The 27555-nt window shown below is 28.6% G+C and overlaps 6 protein-coding genes across 6 annotated transcripts; 3 read left to right on the top strand and 3 right to left on the bottom strand.

Moving 5' to 3' along the window:
* Positions 1 to 10: 10 nt before the first annotated feature.
* Positions 11 to 1792, bottom strand: GO595_010673 (Sec1 family protein; the record flags this gene model as incomplete). The annotated part of the gene is made up of 1 exon (XM_067913377.1): positions 11 to 1792. The coding sequence occupies one exon, from the start codon at positions 1790 to 1792 to the stop codon at positions 11 to 13; it is 1782 nt and encodes a 593-aa protein (XP_067769411.1).
* Positions 1793 to 7549: 5757 nt separating this feature from the next.
* Positions 7550 to 8122, bottom strand: GO595_010672 (regulator of nonsense transcripts 3B; the record flags this gene model as incomplete). Its single annotated transcript, XM_067913376.1, has 1 exon — positions 7550 to 8122. The coding sequence occupies one exon, from the start codon at positions 8120 to 8122 to the stop codon at positions 7550 to 7552; it is 573 nt and encodes a 190-aa protein (XP_067769410.1).
* A 4949-nt stretch (positions 8123 to 13071) lies between these two features.
* GO595_010671 (uncharacterized protein) lies at positions 13072 to 13449 on the top strand (the record flags this gene model as incomplete). The annotated part of the gene is made up of 1 exon (XM_067913375.1): positions 13072 to 13449. One exon carries the CDS (start codon positions 13072 to 13074, stop codon positions 13447 to 13449), a length of 378 nt encoding a protein of 125 aa, XP_067769409.1.
* A 398-nt stretch (positions 13450 to 13847) lies between these two features.
* Positions 13848 to 14927, bottom strand: GO595_010670 (CAMK family protein kinase; the record flags this gene model as incomplete). The annotated part of the gene is made up of 1 exon (XM_067913374.1): positions 13848 to 14927. One exon carries the CDS (start codon positions 14925 to 14927, stop codon positions 13848 to 13850), a length of 1080 nt encoding a protein of 359 aa, XP_067769408.1.
* A 2606-nt stretch (positions 14928 to 17533) lies between these two features.
* GO595_010669 (uncharacterized protein) lies at positions 17534 to 19030 on the top strand (the record flags this gene model as incomplete). The annotated part of the gene is made up of 1 exon (XM_067913373.1): positions 17534 to 19030. One exon carries the CDS (start codon positions 17534 to 17536, stop codon positions 19028 to 19030), a length of 1497 nt encoding a protein of 498 aa, XP_067769407.1.
* A 594-nt stretch (positions 19031 to 19624) lies between these two features.
* GO595_010668 (Cyclin, N-terminal domain containing protein) lies at positions 19625 to 20512 on the top strand (the record flags this gene model as incomplete). The annotated part of the gene is made up of 1 exon (XM_067913372.1): positions 19625 to 20512. One exon carries the CDS (start codon positions 19625 to 19627, stop codon positions 20510 to 20512), a length of 888 nt encoding a protein of 295 aa, XP_067769406.1.
* Positions 20513 to 27555: the final 7043 nt, after the last annotated feature.

Raw genomic sequence — 27555 nt, 5'->3', positions numbered from 1 at the left:
TTTTTTCTGTTTATTTAGGTGCTCCTTTAGCGATAGTCGGGCAAACTTGGTTAATCAATTTCTTACCAGTTGTAATATTTGTACTTCCGACATGGATATCCACCTCGCCCTTAAATATAATTTTACCCATTTGATGAAGTAACATTACTTCAGTAGCGGTAACTCCACCAATCACAAAAACCAGGATACGTTTAGGTGCCAACCCTTCAGCTGTCACTTTTCTAACCCACTCTTGGCCGTGAATTTGATGGTCCACCCCCATTTGACACATCAGCTTTTCAACTGGGGTGCCCTTTTCCCACTTGCCACTAATTCCTGCTTGGACCAATCGAAGTAAGATAGGTACATAAGTATCATATCCACTTTCCACATCAGTATGTTCTATGGTACCATTTTCATCTTTAATAATTTGTGGTTCTTGGAAAACTAATTTCAATGTTTCATCCAAAGTTTGGAACTTTGGATATTTCGACTTTTCAAACAATGATTGTTCATTCACAAGTAAACCAGCGTTACCCAAATTAATTAAATCTTTGACTATAGCTGTTCCATATTTTGATATCAATCTATTTTGCGTATCTGATAATACGGATGATGGTACCCCACGTGAGATTACGCTTGTTAAACATAATAGTCGTAATGCATCAGACTCATCATTACTATTAATGAGACGCTTTAATAATGTTGTGTCTGGATCTTCCCTTAACATTAATGCATACTCATAGTTCATCATTGGCTTCATGTACCGATGCATTTGTAATAATTTTTCAAGAATATCAAAATGCATATCAACAAATGGAGCAAGTTCATTGAGTTTCTTGGCACGCTTGGCATGAACTGTCCATTGGCTCGTTCCTGTTGTGTTTGTCATCTTTTCTTTGATGGTTTGCATTTCATTCATAAGATCGCGTAAACGGTTTCCCGCATCAGTGCATGACATACTTCGAATCTCGGCGAATACTTCGTCTTCGGCGTCGGCGAGTAATGTCTCTTTGACTGTCTTGCCACCACGTTTAAGGACAACGCCATCTGGTAAATTCATAAAACCGAAATTTATTTCATATTTATCATCAAGAAAACCGCCATAGTAGAATTGGGTTAAAAGTGGAGTAAGAAGATCAACGGTTCGATCTACAATGAACATTTCATGGATTTGTGGATCTGATTGAAGAAATGCTGGTCCGACTTGTGACTTAAATTCTTCAACTAAGGTATATACGCGTGATGAGATATCACCAGCTGTGAATACTCGTGATGGAACACCATTGATAAGCTCAAGTTTAAGTAAAGATCTGGCAATTGTATATACATCACTAATGTCATCTTCAACAAAACAATGACTAAAACATTTGGGTGATGGGACTATGAAATTAAAACTATCAAGTGGAATAATCTCTAGATGGTATTCAAGTAATTGAAGTTTGATTCCTGATCTTTCAACAATTTCTTGACAAAGTGTGCTGATTCGTGGAATCATTATAAGGAATTTGTTGTAGTTGGGAATGGTTTGGAATTTTTCGCAAACATATTTTGCTTCTTCTGGATCATCAAGACAGAAGCAGCAAACAATACCTGAGGATTCAAGTGGTTTGAAATCTTCAAGAAAGATGATCTTTTCAAACATTGTATTAAGACTTTGTAATGTTTTTTGTGGAAGAGCTCTCATGATGAATTGATATGTTTTTTTTAAAAATGTTAAAACTCTTGGGGTTGGGATATTGCTGACAATGGAATTTAAATCATCGGATGCAATATTCTTGAAAATAGAATAGAGGTTGTCTTCTTCTGCCATTGCAAGATGAGTTCTGTAACCGCCAAAACCGATGTCATTTCATTGAATTAAAAGTGCCAGCCGACCGTTAATTAACGTTTTCCTTTTTTCTTTGAGCATGTGATAACAAAAAACATGTTTTATAACAAATTCTTATGCAATTATTAGTTTCATAGTTAATGCCTATCTGTGCTGTGACATTTCTTTTGGATTTAGAATAGGACATTCAAATTTTTTACTCAGCTCTTAATTTTCCACTAGAAATGTCTATACTCATATTAAAAGCAAAATGAAAAGGTGAAATAAGATTAATGTGTACTGTTTTATTTAAACTCTTTCAACCGGGGGCAATCGTGTCTTATTACCATTTTCAAAATCCACATGGCAACGATTGTTTTTCATATCACAATTCCTTTAGAAATACAAAAGTGCTATTTTTTAAAGAATGAACCAAAATATCTTATCGTTCAGTTTTGACTAAGCTTGTTGCCATATTTGAGAGCCACCGGCACCATGTTTGAATGATCATTCAAAAAAATTCATTTTATATTATATTTCTATATTGGAAAGAATCACTTTAGTGCAATGGAATTGTATAAACTCTCGCAATCATTGGAGAATATTATTTTCAATCTCAACGAAAATAACATTGAAACATCAGTTCAATCGACGATTAATTTATTTGTTTTTGATTACCCTTATACATTTAATCTTCTTGTTTCCAGATTCATATACTCAGCTTTTGCTTCTAAAAGGACTGGTGAAAATCTAACTATTCAATACATACTTTCTTTGAAAGCTCATGAAGATCAACGAAACAAAAACTCAATTCAAAATCGATATAAACAAATATATGATATATTTCTGAAGTATTTGCGTGACATAAAAACCCAAGAATCTTTATTTCTTCTTGGAAAAATGATTGAAAAAGGATTAATTAAATCAGATTTTGTCAAAAAGATCAAAACATTATATTTTGCACATTATAAATCAAAAATAGAAATCAGCCAAACTAAACATCAATCAAAAAAATTAATTTATAAGGAATTTAAGTCAAATATTGAAGAACTTTCAAAAGATGATTGGAAACTTCATAAAGAATTAATTAAAGAAGGAGTTAATCCAAAAGAAATTGCGAAAATAATTCGAAATGATGACATAGAAAAACTTCAAGAAATGTCATCACAACCAAATTTTAATTTTAATAAGGCAATTAAACCATCACTTTATGAAAGATATTCATTTATTAATCAATATGATGTTACGTTAATTGATTATGCAGCATTTTTTTCTTCAGTTAAATGTTTTAAATATTTACATATGAATGGAGCAAATGTAGAAAATACATTAAAATATGCAATTGCAGGTGGAAACTTCGAAATTATTCATTTATGCGAATCGAATAATTCATTATTTGAAGAAGAATTAGAAACGACAACTGAATTTCATCGAAATGAAGTTTTTCATTATTTTTATGATAAGAAACTTAATGAAATAAAAGATTTAAGAGAATTAGGAATTAAATGTAATAAATATAATAATTATGAAATATTTTCATTTTTAGAAAAAGACGGAATGAAAATTGACCGAACAATAATAAACAAGTTGGAAACAATTGGAAACTCATTTTTATTGGATTAATACAATAAAAATCGACAAATTTATCAACAAAAACAATTTAAAGTATATGCATGTGAATATAATTTAAAATTGGTAATTTCAATTGACTCTGTTGGCAGGAGTTTTGGTGGTAGAATGGTTATATTGAACTTGAATTCGACTTTAGTATCTAAAATTCCACAAAATCAAAAGCTTCTAATTTCTGTGAATCTAGAAGATTTTATAAAAATCAAAAATTTAATGAAAATATATGGAAATTTAACAAGTTATTATTGGCACTTGAACCATAAGTACGGATATATGCCAATTGATGAATGCTATGTAATACCTAATAAAAAAATTGACAAAACCGCACATGAAAAATGGAATGCTATAGAAAAAGTGCGTGAAGAAATAGCAAAAACTTTGTTTAATGAAAGAGCAATGATAAAAATGCTTTATTAAAATGGTGGAAATAAATCGGCAATTTATATCAAAAAATAGAAAGAATTTTTTTTTTAATAAAAGAGTTTATTTTTTTTATGAATGTTAAATAAAGTATTTCACCAGGAAACATGAGAAAAAGAAGTTCATTCGAAGTTCCCAGTCACGTTTCAACATATTTTAACAATACTTGAGAAGTTTGATGCACCTAGTACTAGAAACAATAATTTTTACTGCCACTGTAGTAAAATATGAAATAGAGTGTATCGAGAAAGTTGTAATCATTGGTAATTGATAAGAAGATAACATGAAAACCTCATCATTTTGAAAGTGAATGCGATAACTTTATTTTTTAAATAAAAATTAAATAAAAATAAAATTTAACAAGAATTTCATTAAAATTTAAAATCAAATTCAAATATCTTGGTTTTCTATTAGTATTTTAATCTTATATTTATAGTATAGTTTTGATATGTTATCTACATTATATTTTTAAAAATAGACAAAAAAAAATCATTATAACAATATGAATACATGTTCTTCTTGTAAATAATTCCAATAAACATATAGACATACGTCATCTTGAGAAATATCATTACTACATTGATGTGTCCCGCAAATAACATTATTTATATCATCAAGACATTCTTTTGACATATGTCTTTCAACATATACACAAGCTTAATGAGCTTGCATTAGTAACTGGAATCTGTTCTATTCCATATTTTTTCGAGTCTCTTCAATTAAAGCAATATCGTCTCTATCAGGTTCATTATCAAAATATGAATGAATTGTATATGTTAATTTATTAAGTGTTGTGTGACACCGAACCAACAAAACAGGTATTAAAGAATTTTATTTATTCTTGAACATATTATAAAATTATTAAAGATTAAAAATTAAATTTACATATCAGGATCTCATTTTAAAACTTCTAAATAGTTATTTGAATAATTTATTAAGATATTTTCTTTTCATCTACAAAGATTTGAATCATCAGCTTTAGTTTTTTTAATCATTGAATAAATTGTTTCTTTATTTCATATCTTCCAATTTTTTAGCGAGCAAATTTGCGATTTCAATATGATTATGGTATTCTGCTAATTTTTGTGCTTTAGAAAATATTATTTTGAAACAAAAAAATATATTAATAAACATCAAATTAATGAAAGAAATATTTTTAGTATAGAAATAAATACTATTAGAATGAAGAAGATATTTAACTATATCTATGTAACCTTTTTCAGATGCATGTGTAAGAGCTTTATAATATAATTTAAATAATTTCCAAATATTATTTTGTAATCCAAAATTATAAAGATAAATATCAAATAAAACAAATAAATATCTTTAGCATTAATATCAATTCCTTCTTGTTCAAGAAGTAATTTAACTATTTCAGTAAAACCACTTGAAGCTGCTAATATAAGTGCTGTTTCAAATATATTAAAAAAATTCCATATTTTGTTGTAAAATATCAAAATATTAAAATATATTTTATACAAAATAATAAAACATCTTTTGCATTGACATCAATTACTTTTTTCTCGAGAAGTAATTTGACTATTTCTGTGTGTCCTTGGCCTGAAGCTTTCATAAGTGGTGTTTCAAATATTTTAAATGAGCTTCATAATATATTTTGAAATCCAAAATTAAAAAATTAAATAGCAAACATGATATTTATACATTTTTAGCTTTTAAATCAATTTCTTTTCGATCTAGAAGTAATTTAACCACTTCTTTATTACCATTTTCTGATGCAAACATAAGTGCTGAATAAAATATTTTAAGCAATTTCCAAATTAAATTTTTAAATATCAAAAATTTTAAATGAATTCTAAAATAATCAAAAAAATGTTTTTTTGATTAATTTCAATTTTGTTTTGTTCAAGAAGAATTTTAATTATATCTGTCGCATCATGTTCAGATGCGATTATAAGTGCTGTTTCAAAATTAAATAGTAATTTCTAAACATTATTTTAAAATATCGTATTATTTAAATTATAATTAAGTTGAAGATATAAATATTTTTAGCATTTATATTAATTCCTTTTTGCTCAAGAAGTAATTTAAAAAGTTCAATATCACCAATTCTAGCAGCCACTATAAGAGCTGTATCAAATGATTTGAACAAATTCCAAATAATATATGAAGATATCAAAAATATAATATAAATATCAAATGAAATAATAAAATATTTTTAGAATTAAGATTAATAACTTTTTGTTCTAAAACATACTTAACAAGCTCAATGTTACCTGATTCTACTGTAAAAACAAAAATATTTTTAGGAATTTTATTATTTTGTAAAAAATATTTTACAAGATAGAAGTTACCAATTTTTGCTGAAAGATTAATCATTGATTCATCAATTTTCATCCCAACTTTTAACAAAAATGAAAGAATTTCATAATTCCCACATTTAATACATAAATTTCCAAATTTAATAATGTTATTAGGATTAATTTCTTTCTTTAGATGTTTTTTATTTTCATAAAGATATTTAAAGATATCATTTTGATGAAATATAATTGCTGTTTCATATGCATTTTGAAAAGAGATATGATTTTGTTCACATAAATGAATAATTTCTAAATTTCCACCTGCAATTGCATATTTACCTGTATCTTCTACATTTGCACCCATCATAAGTAAATATTTAAAACATTTAACTGAAGAAAAAAAATGCTGCAATATCAATTAATGATACATTTTCTTCATTAATAAATGAATACCTTTCATAAAGTGATGGTTCAATTTTTTGTTTGAAAAAAATATTTGGTTGTGATGACATTTCTTGAAGTTTTTCTATGTCATCATTTCGAATTATTTTCACAATTTCATTCTGATTTATTCCTTCTTTAACATATTTCTTATGAAGTTCCCAATCATTTTTCTTTAGTTCAATAAAATCATGATTTGGACTCCCGAAAAATATGCACCTTTCGATACCATCATCTTTTTCATATTCACCTTCTGGTTTATAATGCGCAAAATATTCAGAATCAATGTTTTTAGCAATATCTGAATTTATTAAATTCCGCTCAATCATTTGTTCAATTATATAATATGATTCATGTGATTCTATCTCAGATAAATAATAAGAAAAAGTTTCTATAATTTTGGGTGAATTTTTGTTGAGTTCTTCTTCTTTAGTTTGTATTGTTTCTAAATATTTTATGTAAATATCAATTTCTTTCTTTAGTGAACAAAATGCATAATAAACTAAGGTAATAATAACAGAATTGAATGAATGGAAATTTGAATCAAATAATTTCATTGTTTGATCTATTGATAATTCAAAATTATTTTCATCGAGATTAAACACAACATGTTTGAGTTCAATAAGAAAATCAATATAGGAAGAGTCTATTTCATCATAATTTTTTGTTGAAGTATCACTTTTGGATCTGTTGCTTCTCATTTTCAAAATAAACTATTCAAAGGCATTTTTTAGTGCAAACAATTTAGCATACCTTCTCAACTTTGTTTCCACACTATCCAGAAGAACTTAATTTTCACAAGCATGAAAAAACAGATATGAAAATTAGAGAAAATGTCACATTGAAATCATTTCTAATTATCGAATTATGCTTTTGTGAACAAGATAAATTGTGAAAAAATGTGATTTATCAAAAGTATAAAGTTTTGATTAACACCAGTTTGGCAAATCATATATAATATATGATATATTGACCAACGTCGATTGAACCAAAACGTAAATTATACTGTGTCCTAATCATTGCCATTGTTGTGTCCTCCTCTTCTTTTCCTGTTTCTGTTTTTCTTTTTTGAAGAAGGTCCACCTTGATTAATAAGAGAATTAACAGTTTTAGTATTATCTATTACTTCAGTGGCTTTGTTAATGTCTTCGACAGTCATTAGCTTTTCGCTTTCGGGTATCAAATTATTTTCATAATCTTCAGCAAACTTCTTAAATTCGGAATCATCTTCAATCGAAGGAAGTTGCTTCCGGTGGCTTTGTTGTTGTGGAAGAGGTAATTTCATCATTGGGGCATATTCAATAACGCAAGGCCTTTGCTCGCCAAATGGCATTAAAAAAGTTTTTTGCATCATCATTGTAATGAATTGTTGAGCACATGCTTCATCATAAAACGAAACTATTGCCATTGCTGAAGGAGGCGCTGATGTATCTCCAATGATTTCGGCAGAATAAAATTGAACAGATGCAATCCTTTGGGTAACAAACATTTTCACGCAATCAACTTCGTTGAATTCAGCCTCGGAAAGAGTAGGTGGTAGTTTACGACAAATAATTCTGGTGGCTCTTGGTGGTCCAGTCTCCATTGTAAGGCCCTCAAAAAGTGCCGCGGCAAGGATAGTCAATTCCACTTTTTGATATTAACGATTTTTTTCTTCGTTGAGTTCATGATAACAAATGGATTTTAAGGCATATCATTAAAATACTGTGTGAACACAATGAAAAAATCAAATAAAACACATGTAATGAATATCATAAAATTATGAAAATGATCTTCATAATTTAAAAATTAAAGAACCATAACAAAATTATATCGAAATACTAAGATGTAAATGTAATACATAATATGATTTTGTTCAGGAAAATAAATTCTTCTTTAAAGGAGGAAGATGGAAATTTCTGATTAAAAATTTGTGAAATTTTTCTGGCATTTTATTTTGAATATTTTTATTCTGACATTTCCTAAATTCTGAACTTTTTTCAATGCTTTTTGCTCCATCTCCACAGACACTTCTTCATACACATGACACACATTATGGAGCAAATCTAATGTCAGAAATGTATAATCGTCTTAGGGTTTCTCCAGACTTAAGTAATCCTGGTGATTCACAACTTTTTATTGATTTAGGTTATCTTTGCTTTAATGGTGACAGTCCTCAAATCAAAAAATCTCACTACAATTCTTCATATATTGTAGCTGTTTCTATGAATACGGATTCTCCAAGTGCACCTTTATTTTTAGCATTACAAGTTTCAAATACAGAAGCACAAAAAGATGCAATAGATTTTTTTGAGGGAGCCTCCCAAAAGGGAAGCATCGAAGCAATGAACTCTGTTGGTAAACTATATGTTGATCACCCAGAATTATTCCAAGTTGATTCAATAGCGGATTCGTATCAAAAAGCAATTAAATGGCACATCAATGCTTCTCGCCTTGGTTCTACTGACAGTTACAAATATTTAGGAAAATGTTATTTTCATCTCCAAGATTTCAAGAAATCTCTTATATGTTTTCAAAAACATTTCCTCACCACAAAGTCCATATATTCTGCTTATCATATTGGTAAAATTCTTGATCGTCTTTCTAAAAATTCAGAAATATCTATTAAATGGTTTCGTTTTTGTGCCTCTAGAGGACATTTCAAGGCAGCCTTACATCTTTCACGTAATTCTACTAGCTGGAAACGAGTTATTCAACCTTTTTGTTTCCATAAATCACTACCCAAAACATTAAGTGCGAATCTTTCTACTGATTTTAGTGCGGTTCCTTTTTATATTGCATCCCAGCTTCTCAACCTTACCAAGCCATTTTCCAATCCCAACAACACCCAACAATACATCAAATATTCGCATTCGTTCCAACCGATAACCGCCGTTTTACCGGTTATTACCAAAAAGCAAAAAGTAATTCCAGACTGTTTAACGAAAACGCCATGTAGTTACATTCCACAGTTTTATTATCCATCTACCAATAAGACGCAACTATTATTTCAATTATTTAATTTTGCATCACCTGATTTTGAAGAACGAAATTTAAATTTAGCGTCATTAATTATCTCAAGAATCTATGACTATAACTCGCGAGGAATTGTTGAGTGTAAATTATGGCGAAACAAATGTAAATCTAAAGTCTCTGATGATTTAGTTCGATGTGGATTTATCTCATGTCTATTAAATGATAATGATTACGCATTAAGTTTATTCCAAAAGGCATCGAAAATGGGAAACTTAACCGGATCTTTAATGACGGGACTTCTTTTGTATCATTATATATCTCCAAGGAAAACCGAAGACGCGTGTTACTTCTTTGCAAAATGCACAACTGATATAATCGCATTGTTTCATATATATTTAAATTGTAATGATAATGTGTCGGAAAAAAGAATTAAACAAATGATTGAGCCAAATAAAAACGAAGTAAATGTATTGGAAGAAATCGGAGATTATTTGGCAGAAGGTGTAAAATTCCCTAAAAATTATAGAGCAGCCGCAATGTTCTACGGAATGGCAATGGCAAAGGCTGAAAAAATAGGAGAAGAAACAAACCATTTGATATACAAAATTAATCAAGTTTATACTGAATAAAATGTTATATAATTATTACAATTTTTGATTTTCGCAATTTCTACCCTAGAAGAAACAATAAATATCAAATGTATTTGAATTAGTTTGTTATTTTCCAATTTTTTTGGAAATCTCTGTTTTGGGCTTAAGAATGAAAATTTCGTGGGCTTAAGGAGAAGCTATATTTAATATCATTTTTTACACCAACAATAAAAAGGCTTTTCATAAGCAAATATTAAAAAAATATTTGAATAATTGATTATTAAGAGTCGAAACAAAAAAATAAAAATTCTGTCCATTAATTGAAAAAATGTGACATGAAAACTCTGGGTGCCCTATAGCCGTCACAAAACGATAGGGTTTGCTGGGGGTACCCATTTCCCACAACATGACAAATTTTGCCACTTTTTCAATGAATTTATGACCGCTCGTGGAAATGGCCTCGGCATGTGACGGTTTATTCTGAGAGGAACTTTTTGGTTGAAAACAAAAAAGTGATCTATTGTTATGGATTTGTTTTTTAATGAAGATCAAATCATAGAGAGTGATGACATCCCCAAGTTAAAAGAGGAAATAAAGTTCCTTGAGAAATATACATCATTTGATATCAATAGATTCAATCATCAAGAATTTGATAATATGAAAAATGCAATATTTAAAAATGGGTGTTCTGCTCGAGCAGCATATCTTTTACATTTAAGAACTATGGACGTTTTTGATTTCTTTGATACTCCAACATTGGATAATATGTTTATGAGCATTACCTCTTCCCCAATCAAATCTTTTTCACATCTCTCTCCTTTAGTATCTCAAATGCTTTCTTTTGTTATTTTATCACTTCATCATGATTTAAAACTCTTTGGTAATTTAATTCAAGAGTATTTTGAATTTGACTCAAGTTTATCATTAGTATTTGCATATTCTACCTTTCCAGCATTATTCAGTTATTTTACACTTCAAGAGTATTGTGAATTAGGTTCCCAACTAATAATTGAGTTAATTAATAATCATTTATCTCTTACAATTGTCATAAACTCAATGATTTCTGCGTTTATCTTCTCAAACTTCCGTTTTAATGAAGACTTATGGAAGCGCTTTGATCAATCTGTAGGAAACATCAAAGATCCATCCGAAGCATTCAATATATTCTGTAACGTTCTCAAAAAGTCAACAAAATTCTTAACTGATCAACACGTTATAATCATCTCACTTTATTCTGCTCTTAACATGAATGCTTGTATTGATGTTGTCATGAGTGACATTTTATCACGGTCGTGTCGACTTTTTTCTCCTCAGCATGAGTTTTTTGCAAATTATCTTGATTCATTAGCAACAAGTAAAAACCCCGAATTGTTTACAATGATACTCGCAACACTTACTCGAGGAAGAGCACGTTGTCCTCGAGTTCCTAAGCTTCATAATAAAATCAAAACACTTCCACTCATAATGTCTGATCGTGACATTTGTACCTTAATGGAACTCATCAAAGGGAACATGCAAAAGTTCTCTATAACAAATACATTTTTTAATGATTTCGATAAAATCTTTAAGAATGGGTATAGCCCAATATATCTCGAAATCCCTGTGAACAACTCGAAGCCGACGCATAGTTCGAATACAGAAATTGTTCCTCCTAAATTCCAACGATTTTATGTAAAACTTTTAGTTGAAGCACGAGCGCGAAATGTTTCATTTCTAAATTTATTAGAAGACCCGAATATGGTTAATAAGTTTTCATTATTATCTTCAAACGATTTCCTGAAATATGCATTAAGTAGTTATATCAAGCAAAGAATGAATTATTACCATATATTTCATACGTCAATTAACCTTAAACTAAGCAGAATCGAAATAGAAGAGTATGGAAAATCAATTAGTTATATTAAAAATATGATATCTTCGCGTTTCGCGGAGTCTCACATCAGACAAATGCTTTTGCAAAACCCTAAAATTGACAGCTTTACAAAAATGATGAACGTTTTCATTGAAAGTAAAACAGACGATAGATTATTTTTTGACAGCTTTGTTGCCATTCTAAATTCAATGGAATTCAAAGAAAGTCGACGGTTGCCAAAAATTATTGAAGAATACCAAAAGTATTCAATGAATGTGATACATAATGATGTAGAAAATTGGATTATTAATAATAAGAAATGCGCAGATGTGATACAACATTTTTTGGATATTAACGTTTCTTCAATTAAAGATAACAAACTTGGATTACATTTTATGTTTTTGTTAAAATTATTAAAAACAGTAAATCAAATTAACAAAATAATAAAACCAAAAACAAATACGCAAAGTATGTTGCAATTTGCTTTCTATAAAATGAACAACATTAAAGAAATGGTTTACTTGAAACTTTTCGTTTTCGGTAATAAAATAATAAGAGTAAAACTGAATGAAAAAATAAACAGAAAAATAGAGGAACTTTTCGCAAGCTATGTGACGTATTTGGAATTAAGCAGAAGCTTGCAAACTGTATATATGAAAATAAAATAATGTTTGAATAAATTTGTTTGCTCATTATTTTTTATTAAATCCAAAATTTGCGTATTAAATATTTATGCAACAAATTTCATCATTTTTTAGACTGGACTAATATTTGTTTATAATATTTCCAGTTGTATAGATGAAAACATAAGGCAAATGTTTTTAATGACTTTCAAAGCAAAGAAAAATCAAAAGAATTAATAATTTGGAATTACAAACATTAATAAAATTAAAACTAGAACTAACCTTTAGTATTTATTTACATTACAGATTCAAAAAGGTTGAAAAGAAACCAATTGTTTGAAGTCTGATCCAATTTTCTTTCATGAATGTTTCTCCTTATCATAATTAAGATGCTTATTTTTGTGGCGATAGAAGAAATTGATGAAGTTTGGTCCTATCGTATCAAACAAAATTTGTGCGCAAACCGTACAATCGATTGTAAAAACCTCAAAAAGCGCGCCCAATTTTTACCAAAATGTCAGCAACACATCCGATCCCAAATGAGCAAAACCCAATATCAATGGTTCCAAGCAACACTGAAGATGGAATAAGGAGGAGAACTGAAGAGTTAATTTTGATGACTGAAGGAAAAGGGCCAAGAAGATGGAGACAAAGAAAAGGCGAATACTTAGAGAAACTAGAAAAAGATAATGAACAATTGAAAAGCTTAATAGTCGAGTTAGAACAACAGATTAGTGCTTCACAAGCTCAGAAAGATATTTATATTGATCAGTTATCATACTTTAAAGGATGTTTGGCGCAAATGGCACCGCTTGTTTATCAGCAGAATGCAGCAAATGCAGAAAAAACAGAAAAAGCGCCAGAACCAATAACTGATCCTCGTCAAAATTGAAATGATCTAAAGTTGTTATCCTTTTTTCTTTTATGATAAAAACTTATTATTCTTATTTTTCTTTATGGATTAAAATTTTTTACTTGTATTTCAAAATCGTTAAATTACAAAATAATTTCTTATCATATTTTCTGAAAACATTTCTATAAAATGCGACAACTTCCAAAATTTAACTTTATTTAGATGATGTTTTCACTTTTGGAAATTGCATATTAATCATCAAAATTAGAAACATAATTTATTATAATATTTATTATAAATGGTATATACCATTACACACATTTAACCATTTTAACATTTGTTATACCATATAATTTACATTGGATTTATCCAATTTTTCTAAAATTTATTTTATTTTCATTCGGAAAACAGTTTTCTAAAATGTTTACAAACAAAACCTAATTTTCTATTTCTATTTCATCATTTTGTACATCTGGGAACTTGCCCAACGACAAAGAGTTTCTTGTTTTCCTCGAAATTGCAGTCATTAATTCGTCGGTCGTTTTTTCGTTCTTTAATATCATATATGACACGAGAGAATCCGAAGAACCACTTCCGAATAGTCCCAATTTGATATCGGAAGTGTTAATTCCCAAGTTATTCATTTTCTTAATTATCGACGGATCAATTTTGTCATCGTTTCTTCGTTGTTCCATAACAAACAGAGAAACTTTCATGTGCTCTGATGGGGAATACCAATGATGTTCTTTGATCCCATTCAGTGTGATTCGTTTCTGTGGATCTTTTGTTAACATCTTCTTTAGAAGATCACTTAATGGAAGCGAAAGCTTGTCGGGGATTATCGGGTCCGAATAAACAATCTTTTGAAGTGTACATTGGGAATCGTTGTCATAAAATGGAAGATGTCCAACTGTAAGTGCATATAAAAGAACACCAGCACTCCAGATGTCAACAGAAACATTATACCGTTGCTCTTTAATCATCTCTGGGGCTATGTATCCAAGTGATCCACACGCATGTTTGAAATTATTATTACTAAACTCACAACTTAAACCAAAGTCTATGAGCCGTATGTTGTTATTTCGATCTAAAACGATGTTCTCTGCTTTCAAATCACGATGAATTATATGCATTTCTTGATGAAGATATTCAAGAGCAGAAATTATTTGTATAAAATATCGACGTGCAGAGTTCTCATCAAGTGGATTACCGTTAAGATTTTTCATGTATGTTTTAAGATTCCCATTTGGGAGATATTCTAAAACAATGTAATAATTGTTGGAATCCTCTAAAAGTTGATAAAATTTAGAAATGAGAGGATGATTCATCTTACGAAGTAAGCATGCCTCCCTTGTGAAACGAGTTCTATGATCTTTATTAAAATTTTTATGTACAACCTTAATAGAGACATCTATTTGCGATGTCGTATGAATGGCATGGTACACATAACCGTAAGCCCCTTGGCCTATAAGATTTAAAAATATATATGGTCCAATTTGCTTCGGGATTGTGTGCATCAGCTTATTGGTCACTTTTGAACCTCAAAAAAATGACACTTTTAAGTCAACTTTTTGATAATAAGCTTTTGAATGAATTCTGGCTAAAGACCGATAATACGGAGCAGACTGGTAATTGAATTGAGGACGATAATTTGCTGTGCAAACAATCCAAAACTTCATAAAAACCATTTTATCTTTTTATTACGATTGATTTAAAATGTTTTTCGGAGACTGTTTGTCTTTTTTATGCTCTATGAAATTGCAATACTTTATATGAAAAAATTCATATATAGGAAAGTTAAAATATATCAATAAAATACACATTTAATTTCAATCCATTAATAATAATTTAGTTAATTCCACAAAATGGCATAAAGGCAATACATTTCTTTTGGAAATGAAAAAATTTTTGCAAAAACAACAACAGCTCGAATGCACACTGAGTCAGATGGATTGAAGCTCAACGATAGAATAAAATGAATATTATTTTATCGATCTAATTTAAAAAGTTAAAACAGCATAAACTTTCGGTTTTATGATTTTTTAATGGAGAATTCCTTGAATTTCCATGGAAAGCAACCATATTTTTTAATATTATGTAAATCCTGAAACATGTTTGTCTAACGCAAACTATTTGGTTTTTCCTGAAAATAAATATGTTTTGTAATTTTATTTTAAAAAATTAATAATGGGAATTAATCAGATATCAATTAATTTATAGAATTACAACATCTAAATTATCATTGATTCACAAAGGGAAAACTTAACAAATCAATAAAGCACGTAAACCTCAGAAATATCATCTGTTCCAGAAAAAATTTCTTAACGAAACCAGGATATACCAAATCGAAAAGAAGAAACGAAAGTACGAGTCAGCTTAGTTATAACTAAAATTCCGATTACTCTTTATGAATGTTGATAAATTTTAATTACAATTTATGATGAGGTATTACTTAAGTAAGTTACTAATGATTATATTAACCAATGATCATATAACACATTGCTTATTTTGATGTAGTGAAATAATTTGATCCAAAGGTTTGTTTTTTATTTTTGACGAAACGAAGAAGATGCCCGTTTATTTTATTTCGTACGTTTAAATTAAACTCAAGCCAAAAAGTGATTGATTTCAAATGGCGGAAAAAGAAAAAAAAATAGAAAAAAAATGGGGAAAAGTAAGGACAAGTGTCATTAACTTTATAAAGGAAAATAATGGAATTGCTTCAATGCTCGACGCATACAATGTTGCAAGAACAGTTTTCCCAAATTACATCTGGTCTTCACCGAAACTAGAAATTCTATCAAAGAACTTGGTTAAGAATGGAATTTTTCAAATAGACTTGACTATTTCACATCCAAAACCTTTAATGATTTATCCAGGCCATCATTCTCTCATGTCAACATCATTTTTTGTTTTAAGTGAAACTTCTGATGACCATGAAAGTGACGTCCTAAAAGCCAGAAAAATTTTGGATGATCTTACCGAGAAAGCAAAAGAAAATGAAGCAGCAAAAAGAATTGCAAAAAACAAATATAAAAAAAGAACCAACGAGCAAAAAGAAGAAGATATTGCTGAAAGGCAAGAAAACAAAATTTATCGAAAAGATCAATTCATTTCAAAAGAAATAAACCGAAATGGATACATCCCCATGAAAAAGGTTCAAATGTGTATCTTTCATTTATTTATAAGTGAAACTTTTGGAACAAATCGATTCACATTTCAGGATTTAATGAATTCATTTTCTTTTGATTTATACTCTAAGTTAATTGGTGTTCGTAATACACCAGAGGTTTTCTTCAAAGAACCAAAACTTCGTCACATTCTTGTAAATTGTTTACCAGAACGAATCAAAGAAGAAATCGAATACAACAATTTCAAAGAACGCCTTAAAAAACTTCTAGCAAAAGCTGCTGGAGAAGTAAGATCCACAATTGCGTGTCCATATCTTAAAAAAAAAGCTAAAACATATCAAATGATTAGGACAGACAGCATCATGTTTTTTGACAAGGTTGAAGTTCAATTCGATTTTACTAACAGATCTGATGTTATTGAATTTCATCGTATAATTCAAGCGATTTGTCTTATTGAATATGTTGACCCACACTCTGTTCAACTTTGGTTAAAACAATACTCAATAATACGAAGTAATAGAAATTTACCCATTAGAATGGTTTTTAGAACAGTTGAAATTGCAACAAGACCTTCATTTCAATTCACATTTCCTTATTTTTATCATCAAGTAGAAAATTTTATTGCAAAAATTGGCTTTGATTGGGCTAAAATTCGTAATATCATCGAACTTAAATACCCTAATTTTAGTTTTAAATCAATTAAATTTTCAAAAAATGATCCAGTTAGGTTATTTTGCTATATGAAATATCAAACTTTTGAACCAAATCCAACATTATACATCAGTCCTCTAGAAACGGGTTACTTTAATTTTCTTAAAGAGACTAATTTTCATGTAACATTTAATTATTTAATTGCCTTATCTTCACTATTGCCAAGTGGATTAATATCCAATTTGGCAAAACCTTGGAACAAAATTACAGACATCACCCAAAAGATTTGTACCATTCCAAAAGATACATACTATATTCGTATGGTTCCATCTAATCGACATATGTTCATGCTCAGAAGGTTTAAAGATTATCGTGACTTGTACTACTTCAATATAGCCAACTTATCATCATCAATTTTAAGGTTCACAATGCAAGATGATTCTCTTGAAATCACAACATCACAATATTTTAATCTGTTTAATATTTCACAACTTCGTTATAAACTTGATCCTCTTCTTGGCGAGCTTATTGAAATGTTAAAGATAATATTATTGTCTTCTCCACAGTTCTCTATGTTAAAGAAAGAAATAAAATTTCTTCGAAAATTCGACACATCAAATTTGAATGAAGTCGTTTTCTTTCTGAAGCTATCGCGGTTTTTAACACAAAAAGCTATCGGCAATGATGGGAGGCCTGAATTTAAGTGCACAAAGTTTTTACTTCATGAATTCGATATTCAGACTCCTCGTAACTGTCTTAGCCTTATCTTAAACTTCTTCAAGTCAACTAAAGACCCTGAAATGGTATCTCGGAATGATACAAATATTGGATCAATTTTTTATGTTCTTGAAGATGAAACGCCAGTGTCGGTTAATCTTCTTCCTCCTGTTGTTGCCACCATTAACTCCAAAGACATTATCCGAAATCCTCATAAAAATAGTATGACAGAATCATCTAATAAAGTCCGAGTTTCAGCAAATTATCAATTTGTGTCCACCAGTATTGGCTATCCCAACCTTCCAGACTTTACAGTTGCATATGATCGAGAAGATATTGAGTATGTCAAATCAAATTATACCACTTATGAAGTTGATAATTGTCAATCACTACAAGCCAGGTTTATGCAGCTCTTTGTCCTAATCTATCAAACACAGCCACAAGATGAATGTTCTAATTTCACATTTTTATGTCGATTAATTTGTTCATTTGTTATCCAACATTTTTCCAAAGGAGTATCACTATATCAAATCCTTCATCAATACGAACCCTTTGGGCATGATTTAGTCCTGAAAAGTTTAAATTTTTTGGAAGAATATAATTTCATATATCGAATTCATAGTAATACACTTTTACCACATTACGTCTCTGACATATATAACTCGAGTCATATTCTTAAAACCGAGAACAAGCGCATCTTCAAGCCACATTTCTGGATTAAATCAGACGGGTTTATAGATGTCGACATCCGAAATCACTTAATGACAAAAATTGTTGAAATTATTAACGACGAACCTGGAATAGAGTTATTAGAAATATCATCGAAGTTATCGAACTTGACTTTGTACGATTTGATGCTATTGTTAAACGCATTGGAAAATGACGAAATTATATATTCGATGTGTTATAAGTGTAACGAAAACGAATTCGCACTGTTTGATGACGAAGTAAATTGCGCGTGCGAGAAAGCGGACGACAATGAATACGTGTTGCAGCTGTATAAGTGCTTGTGCAATCCAGACGAAAGAGATAATGTAACAAAAAGAAATTTCTACGTAGCAAGTGCACATAGAGTCAAATTGGCACTGGTGATGTCGGACAATAACTATAACATTGAATAAATATGTTGTAAATGTTTCGAAATGTTAATTTTTGTGTTTAACTGATAAATGAAAATAATAAATTTGTTATAATTATAACATGTTTATGTGTGCGGAAACAAATTACTTTGTACTTAAACATGACTTTGTAAAGGATTAAACATGACTTTGTAAAGGATTAAACATGACTTTGTAAAGGATTAAACATGACTTTGCACTTAAACATGACTTTGTAAAGGATTAAACATGATTTTCAATATTTTATTAATGTAAAAAAAAGTGGGAAAATAGCACAACAAAATTAATTCTGAATTTAGAATTTAGCTTCAGAATAAATCACTGGATCAAAAGAAAATATATAATTTGGCATTTATTATATAATATTATGTTACAGGTTCTTATTGACAGAATATAAAATTCCTAATTCGATAAATAAATTAAAAAGGATCGGTTGCCGTTTATTAATTCAACCGTGATCAAATGAGAAGAAATTTGCTTAGAACTTCTAATCAAAATAAACAAGAAAATCAAAATTACATAAAACAGCAAGTAAATGAACAGAAAAGAGAAGAGAGAATAATTGAAAAATACGATGATGAATATTCAGATGTCATAATGGAAGAAGAAGAAGACGAAGAAGAAACAAAAATTCCGATGCGGGAGTTTGATAAACGCAATATAAATAATCCCATATTTGTTCCACATATTGCTGAGTGTATTATCACAAATCTCTTTAAAGAAGAACAAAGTATGCCTCTTGACATCTCATCCTTTTCACGTGTTCAAACCGAAATTCAACAAAACGTGCGGAATATTGTTGTTCGTTGGATGATCAATATTCATCATCATTTTAAACTTAGTTCACAAACATTATATAACAGTGTATATTATCTTGATTATATTCTAAGCCATAAAAATATTTCGAAGAGTGATATACAGATTTTAGGTGCTTCATGTTTATGGGAAGCAGCTAAACTTGAAGAAGTCAAAATTCTTGATTACACACAAATTGCCGAATACTGTAAGAACGAATATGATGTTCAAGACTTTGAAAACTATGAGCGTTTCATTCTTAAACAATTATTGTTTCGAATTCAACTTCCATCGCCAAAAGAATTCTTAAAGCGTTTTTTATGTGGAATTGATGCATGTAAAGAGATTCGTGAAGTTTCATTTTTCTTATGTGAATCTTCGTTATACGATTATCAAATCAGAGCATTTCTTCCATCGAAAGTTGCGTTTACTATTGTTCTTGTTGCAACATATTCGTTAAATATGCAAGTTCCATTACCAACATTAATGGGATATGCACATATGCCGGACTTTAATGGGTTAATAATTTGTACAAAATGTATAATAAACGCTACAAATGAAGTAATAGAAAGAAGAGATACAACTTATCAGAAATATACTTCGAATAAAAGAACAGGAGCAGTGTTAATGATACAATTCACTGACGAATTATTCCGTAAAATTTCATATTTGGATCCACTGAAAAATTAAAATATTTGAATAAAGTTTTTTTCCAAAAGGTATTTTACCATTATTATATCATTATTCAACAAAGCAAAAGACATTGAATTTCTATTCCCAAAAGGTTCAAATGATGATAAATCAGCATTTCTTTGTTCAACCAAATATCTTAAACATAACACTGAACCTTCAGAAGCTGCCAAAACATGTTCTCTATGAATATCACCATATTTATCAGGTAGCGTTCTTTGTAGCACCCATATTAGTTGGCGCAAGTCATCTGATTGGACTGAACTATACACAAAATCAGGATCAAAATCTTCGGGTTCCCTCTCAAGTAAAAACTCAAACATATTCATTTGTCTATACTTTAATGCTTGAGAAGGTGAAAGATCATTTTTGCCAACTAATTTGGCGATTTCGATGTTGCCGCCTGCTATGACATTATCACGTATGGAATATAATTCATTTGTTTCCAATTGTCTTGTGTGATACCAAAGATCTTCAAATATGTTATACGAACCATAACGTGCTGCTAATTTTAGCAGCGCAGCATTACTATGGTCATGACAACTTTTATGAAAATTATTTAAATCGTCTGTTATCAGAGCTTTTTGAAGAGAATCTGTAATTTGATACTCATTGATTTCTTTGAAAAAAATATTTTCAAATTTTTCGCATAGCTTATTTCCATATTTAGAAATAAGCTTCCGATATAGAGAAACATAGAAATTTGAATTGGGAATTCTTTGTTTTGCAAGAAAGAGAATGTGCCTATATCCATAGTTAATATAGCTTACATCAAATTTTCTTCCAGCAGTCTTTTTCTGAGCAAGTTTTTTAAAATACTTCATCGCTGACTTAAAGTCACCTATATTCAAATTATCAAGAAAGTCATTTGTTCGGACATAATGAATTAGGTTTTCTGGGATTCCTTCAAATTCGGCGTTGGTGGTATCAAATTTATATATTTTCGTTTTACTTGATTTATTCCCCATTTAAAATTCTTTATAAACTGATGTTCAAAAATGGGTACTGCTTTTGATCGTATTTAACAGAAATAACATTCAAAAAGTTGGACTTAATTGGTTATAGAAAAATTGAAAACTTTACTTTTGCATTGAAAGCAAAACGATACAAAAAAAGAGTGGTTCCGACCAATTATTTTCACAAAAAATAGCGAAGTAAAGTTAATAATTTTACTTAACGTTCATTCTTTTTTTTTTTTGACTCTGGAGAGCGATAAGGATAATATTTCATTTATTTATTGAGATCACCGCCAAAGCCGCTGCTTAGGTCTTTAAGTTTTTTATTTTCTTTCTTTTTCCAAGCACAATATTTTCTTCCAGATTGATTTATTTTATGTCTTCCTCATATATGAGATTGAGAAGATGGGTTCAACGTAATGTACTACGTGCTGCATACAGCACCATTATTTTTATTACGTTTTTTCCAAAAATTCCTAATTTCGTTCGTGAAGGCTTCAAAAAGTGGATCTTTCAATTAAGTAAATAAAAAAACCTTTAAATCGAGTATAATAAACCATTTAAATTTTTCATAAAAAGTGCCATCAAGCTGTATAAGAATTCCAAATTAGTCATCATGTGTCTGATCACTGTTTTAATGAATTCGCTTTTGAGTAACCTAACGAAGTTAACCCTTTTATTGGCATTGATAAATTTATATATAGAATCATGATTTCTTGCTTATATTCTTAGTACACCAAAAGATGCATATTTCATTTTTTACAAAAAACGCAATATTTAAATCAAGTATAAAAAAAAATTGACCCTTTTTTTCTTCTTTATTTTCAAATATGATTATGATAATTATTTGGTTGAAGTGATATCAAAGTTTTATTGAGATTCTTCTGCTGAGTTTCGAGAAAAAGTTGTTAGAATATGCATGTATAACATATTTTCTTCTACCGACGATTATTTTCCATCTAAAAAGTTTGTAACCGTAAAATATTTGAATGATGAATCACGGTTTATAAACCGTCGTGCAAAATACTACTTTTTCTCGAAATTCAGCAGAAGAAATCTTTAAATATTTCAAATTAATTAAATTTAGTAAACACAAATGCATATATAAAATTCTTAAAAGAAAAAAAAGGGTGAGTTTCTAGAGTCTTGATGATCTTTTGGCATGTAAATTTTCATAATAAATGTACTTTTTCTCAAAATCAATAATATTTATCTTATAAAAACCTAATAGTATACTTAGCAATGTTATTGTGCATATTAATATGTAATAATAATCAAAAAATTATTTCATAATTTTTTGATCAAATTTCGAAATATTCAATTTATATAAAAGTCATATACTCAAATAATCCGAATCTAGCCAAATAATTTTTACTATAAAATCTTATTTATATTCTAAGTGTATATGCTCGAAAAAGTAATTACAAATTTTCGGAAGGGACATCTCCAAGAGTCGAAACCACTCTACAAGAACTCAACTCTTTATGAAATATTCCATCAATTGAACACCTTTTCGACTGACTTGTTCTTTGTTTGCACTTTTTTGTCAACATCTTATAAAATTTAGATGTTAGGCATACCAAATGGTATGCATTTTTTTTAATAAAAAATTGAATTAATATTTCACATCAACAAAAATAATAATTATCATATATAGTTTATATTTATATTTTAACAAATAAATTTAAAAATCGTTTTCATCATTAGAAGCTTGTAACAAATTATTATATTTCTCTTTAAGTTTTCTTAATTTTGCCGCTTCTTTTTGAATTAAATTTTCTTTTTCTTCCAAAAGAATCCGAAGTTTTGCTACTGACTGATTTAATGACAAATGCTCATTCAGCAACGACTCAATTGCGTTTTGATTATTTTGGAATTCTGGTGCAAATGAAGCAGATGACAATGAAATTGCTAAAGTGTTAAACAATTCAACAGATTTCATTAGAAGAGAATGAATTGGCCTCTGCAACTTCTCATAATTAACTTGAGAAAGTTTGTTTTTCATTTGCGAAAGAGCATCAAGAAACTCATGGAAATGCTCTGACGTTGGAAGGAATGCATGTTCATCGCTACTAAGTAATGAGCTCAGATTTGATATTATTTGTGTTATTGGCTCTATAACTTTTGTAGTATATTCTGCCTCACTGGCGTTTGCATGATTTTGTTTATTATCTGTTTTCTTTGCGTTATTGATTTCTTCAAAAATTAAGTAAGACAACTCTTGTGGCGATTTAGTTCTGATATCATTTGGATTTTTTTGTGATATATTTGAACATAAATTCTGAAATTCACTTCGAAATTGCTCATTTTCTTTCGATTTATTATTTATTACATCCGAAATTATTTTTGTTAATTCTTGTGGTGTTTTATTTTTGATCTCATTTGGATTTTTTTGTGATATATTTGAACATAAATTCTGAAACTCATTTCGAAACTGCATATTTTCTTCAAATGATTTTGTCTGTTGTTGAAGTAATTGCTCATTTTCTTTCGATTTATTATTTATTACATCCGAAATTATTTTTGTTAATTCTTGTGGTGTTTTATTTTTGATCTCATTTGGATTTTTTTGTGATATATTTGAACATAAATTTTGAAATTCACTTCGAAATTGCTCATTTTCTTTCGATTTATTATTTATTATATCCGAAATTATTTTTGTTAATTCTTGTGGTGTTTTATTTTTGATCTCATTTATATTTTTTTGTGATATATTTGAACATAAATTTTGAAATTCATTACGAAACTGCTTATTTTCTTCAATGGATTTTGATTTTTGTTGAAATAATCTCTCGATTTCTTTTGTTTTATTTATTACTTCTGTAATTACATGAGTTAATTCTTGCGGTGTTTTCGCATTAAGTTCATTTACGTTTTCTTCAGATATATTTAAACATAAGTTTTGAAATTCATTACGAAATTGTTTATTTTCTTCAATATATTTTATTTTTTGTTGTTTCAACTGATTAATTTCATTAGACAATTGTTTACATATTACATCAAATTGCTCTTTTCCATTCGTCATAGATTTTTGATCAATTTTAAATTTTTCATCTAATAAATCATTAAGTTTTATTGATATTGTAGATATTAAATCTTCTTTTTCTTTTTCATATTTATCAGAAATATAACCAAATTTAAGTCGTACATCATTAAAATGATTTATTAATTTTGTTTTCGCATTCTCCTCTTCTTTTTGTGATTTAATTTCTTCTAATTCTCTTTTTAATGATTCAATTTTTCCTTCTGTTTTACGAATGTAATTTTGCAGTCTTTCCATTTTGGTAAATTGTTGATTAGACTCAATGTTCATATTTTTCTCAGCAAGACTTATAATATCATCAAAATGCTCAAAATCGTTTTGCGTTTTAGTTAAAGATTCAACAAAACATTCTGTGATTTCATTATTTTCATTATAAAAGTTTTCTATTTCATCGCAAAGATTTTCAATTTCAATCGAAAGATAAGGAATATAATTCGAAAGACTTTTTACATTTGAAATAAACATTGGCATATTTGAAAGTATATGAATGAATTCGATAATATTAGTGTTAAATTCAATTTGATTTGGAATATTAAGTTTGCGAGCTTTGATTTCTTTGATAATTTGTTCAAATATTCGTTTGATATCTTTTAATTCATCAATGGATTCTTTAATTTGATCATAAGAAAGAGTTTCAAACTGAATTGGTAAAATAAATGATGTGACTTTTTTTTCTGTTTGTGTTATTTTGCTTGTTACATTTTGTTCAGTTAATGATTTAATTTTTTTAATTTGTGGTTCGTTGCGATATTTGTTAAGAAAAGATGTAAACGATGTAAGAAGGAGATTGAAATATTCCCTTATATGTGATAAATATACTGGTTGTTTTTGGAGATTAAGATGTGAAAGTGATGTCAAAAATGTTTGATGTATCTGCATGATATTTTCACATAATTCTGAATGGGAGCAAGACGTTTTCCTAAATATTTGCTTTGAAATGTTCAATAATTGATTAATGTTTGTTTTATAATTTGTATATGCCGTGAAAAAGAAATCAAATTCTTGGAATGGACATTGAGCTTTCATTCTTGTTATTATTTTATCAATATTTGAAAATATGTCTTCGATATTTAGCATGCATGACTTTGATACAAGGTCAGTATCAATAGCTTTTTTCTTCTTTTTTCTAATGGTACTAGATTTAAGATTTCTATTTGTAGATTCTGCTTGAGAGCAGATGGTATTCGATCTCTTCATCTCCAAATGTACGTTAAAGAATGTGAAGTCATTTTGGTGAATTTAAAGATGTTATTCAAGGATTTTGATCCTTGTCCATTGCCTAGATTTCTCGTTTCAAAATTTTGCTTTTTTCCCCTTATTTTTCTTTTCTCTTTTCTTCTCCCTGCTCCTTTTTTAATTTTTTCCCATTTTTTTTTAGTGATTTTTTCTTTTTAATTTATGTACATAAATTAATTATAAAATTTAACCATAAATATATCTATATTTTTTTCATTCACATTTTCATGTGTAGATTATATTTTTAAATAAAACCGAGACCGAAATTTTCAGATTTTTGATGAAAATTGCAGATTTCTTGATCATTTCTCTATATTATAATAATTCATTAACTTTTTTATCAACAACGATATAATGTGCATTTAATGTATATGTTTAACTTGATTTTTCTTCAATATTTAATTTTTGAAAATTGTAATCAAGTTTCTTATACATAAATTTTCCAATAAAGCATGGCCATTTAATAGACCATCCGAAAAGAAACTTATCCATTTCAAAAAAGTTAATCAAAGCAACTCAGATAAAAAGTTATGTTGGATTTTATGAAGATTTAAATGATGTGATCGGTTTTACAAAAAAAGTGGGAATTGACTGCTTTCGGTTGTTTTCAATACTGAAAAATGACAATGCCATCTATGGATGAAAACGATAAAATTGCTTTTTCTAGGTGATGGTTCCATCGGAAAAACTTGTTTGATACATAGGTACATCTATGGAAATTTCCCTACAGATTATGTTCCATCACAGTTTGAAGGATACAAAGGAAAAATAAAAATCAATAATTCCATATATTTTGTTACACCATGGGATTGCACATCTTATGCACCAGAAGGCATTCGGTTACTTTGTTATCCTCGTACAGATATTGTTATGCTATGTTTTTCAATTGTTAATAAATTATCTTTTGAAAACATTAGAACGATATGGTATCCTGAAATCAAAGCGAATTTGCAGGACCCTGAAATTCTTCTTATTGGAACAAAATCAGATTTAAAAAAAACTATACCACCAGATCAATGCGTTCGCAAGGATGAAGCGATTAAAATGGCCAAAGAAATTAATGCGTTTGATTATGTTGAATGTTCATCTTTATTAGGTAGTGGCGTGAATCGGACTTTTGAATTGGCATATATACATTATGTAAAACACTCACGAATATTATTTAGAAATAAATAAATGTAAAAATATTTCAAACTTCTTATCAGTAAAATTTTTTACTGGTGCAATAGAATATTTTCAAAGATAATGTTTTTAATATTTCTTTTTATATTTGTTGTATAAAAAAATTTAATCTCTAAAAATATCGAAGGAGTTATATAAAGAAATTTCGTAAAATAATTCTCAATTCACTTCGAATGAAATTAACTTTATTCAATAATCTTTTATTAAGATAAATTTCATATAACATTATACGAAGTTATTACTCTTTGATTCCAAATCATTTATATTTAAAGAATTTGATAAAGTACAAAACATATTTCAATTTTTTTTATTTATTAAAAGAAAAATAAAAGTAAAGAACATATTTTATTTATATTTGTCTATTATAGCATATCGAAATCAAAAGTTTTTGTTGTTCTGTCAGATTCTGAATATAATTTTCGAATAATTTATCGTCCAAAACCTTTTTACATTCCACATAACACATTACAACGAATTGTCTAATTTCAGGGGATTCGTTTCCAATCAATTCATTTAAGATTGGATACAAATCGTCGATAAATTTCTGTAAATCAATTTCATTTATTAAAGGTATTAACTTATAAAGAAACTTTAATGTATCAATTGCATCAATTTTAAAATGATTT

This window comes from Histomonas meleagridis, assembly GCF_020186115.1.
Source record: "Histomonas meleagridis strain 2922-C6/04-10x chromosome Unknown scaffold_61, whole genome shotgun sequence".
NCBI lineage: Eukaryota > Parabasalia > Tritrichomonadida > Dientamoebidae > Histomonas > Histomonas meleagridis.
Note: the sequence above shows the minus strand (reverse complement) of the source record. Positions and strands in the feature narration are given on the sequence as shown.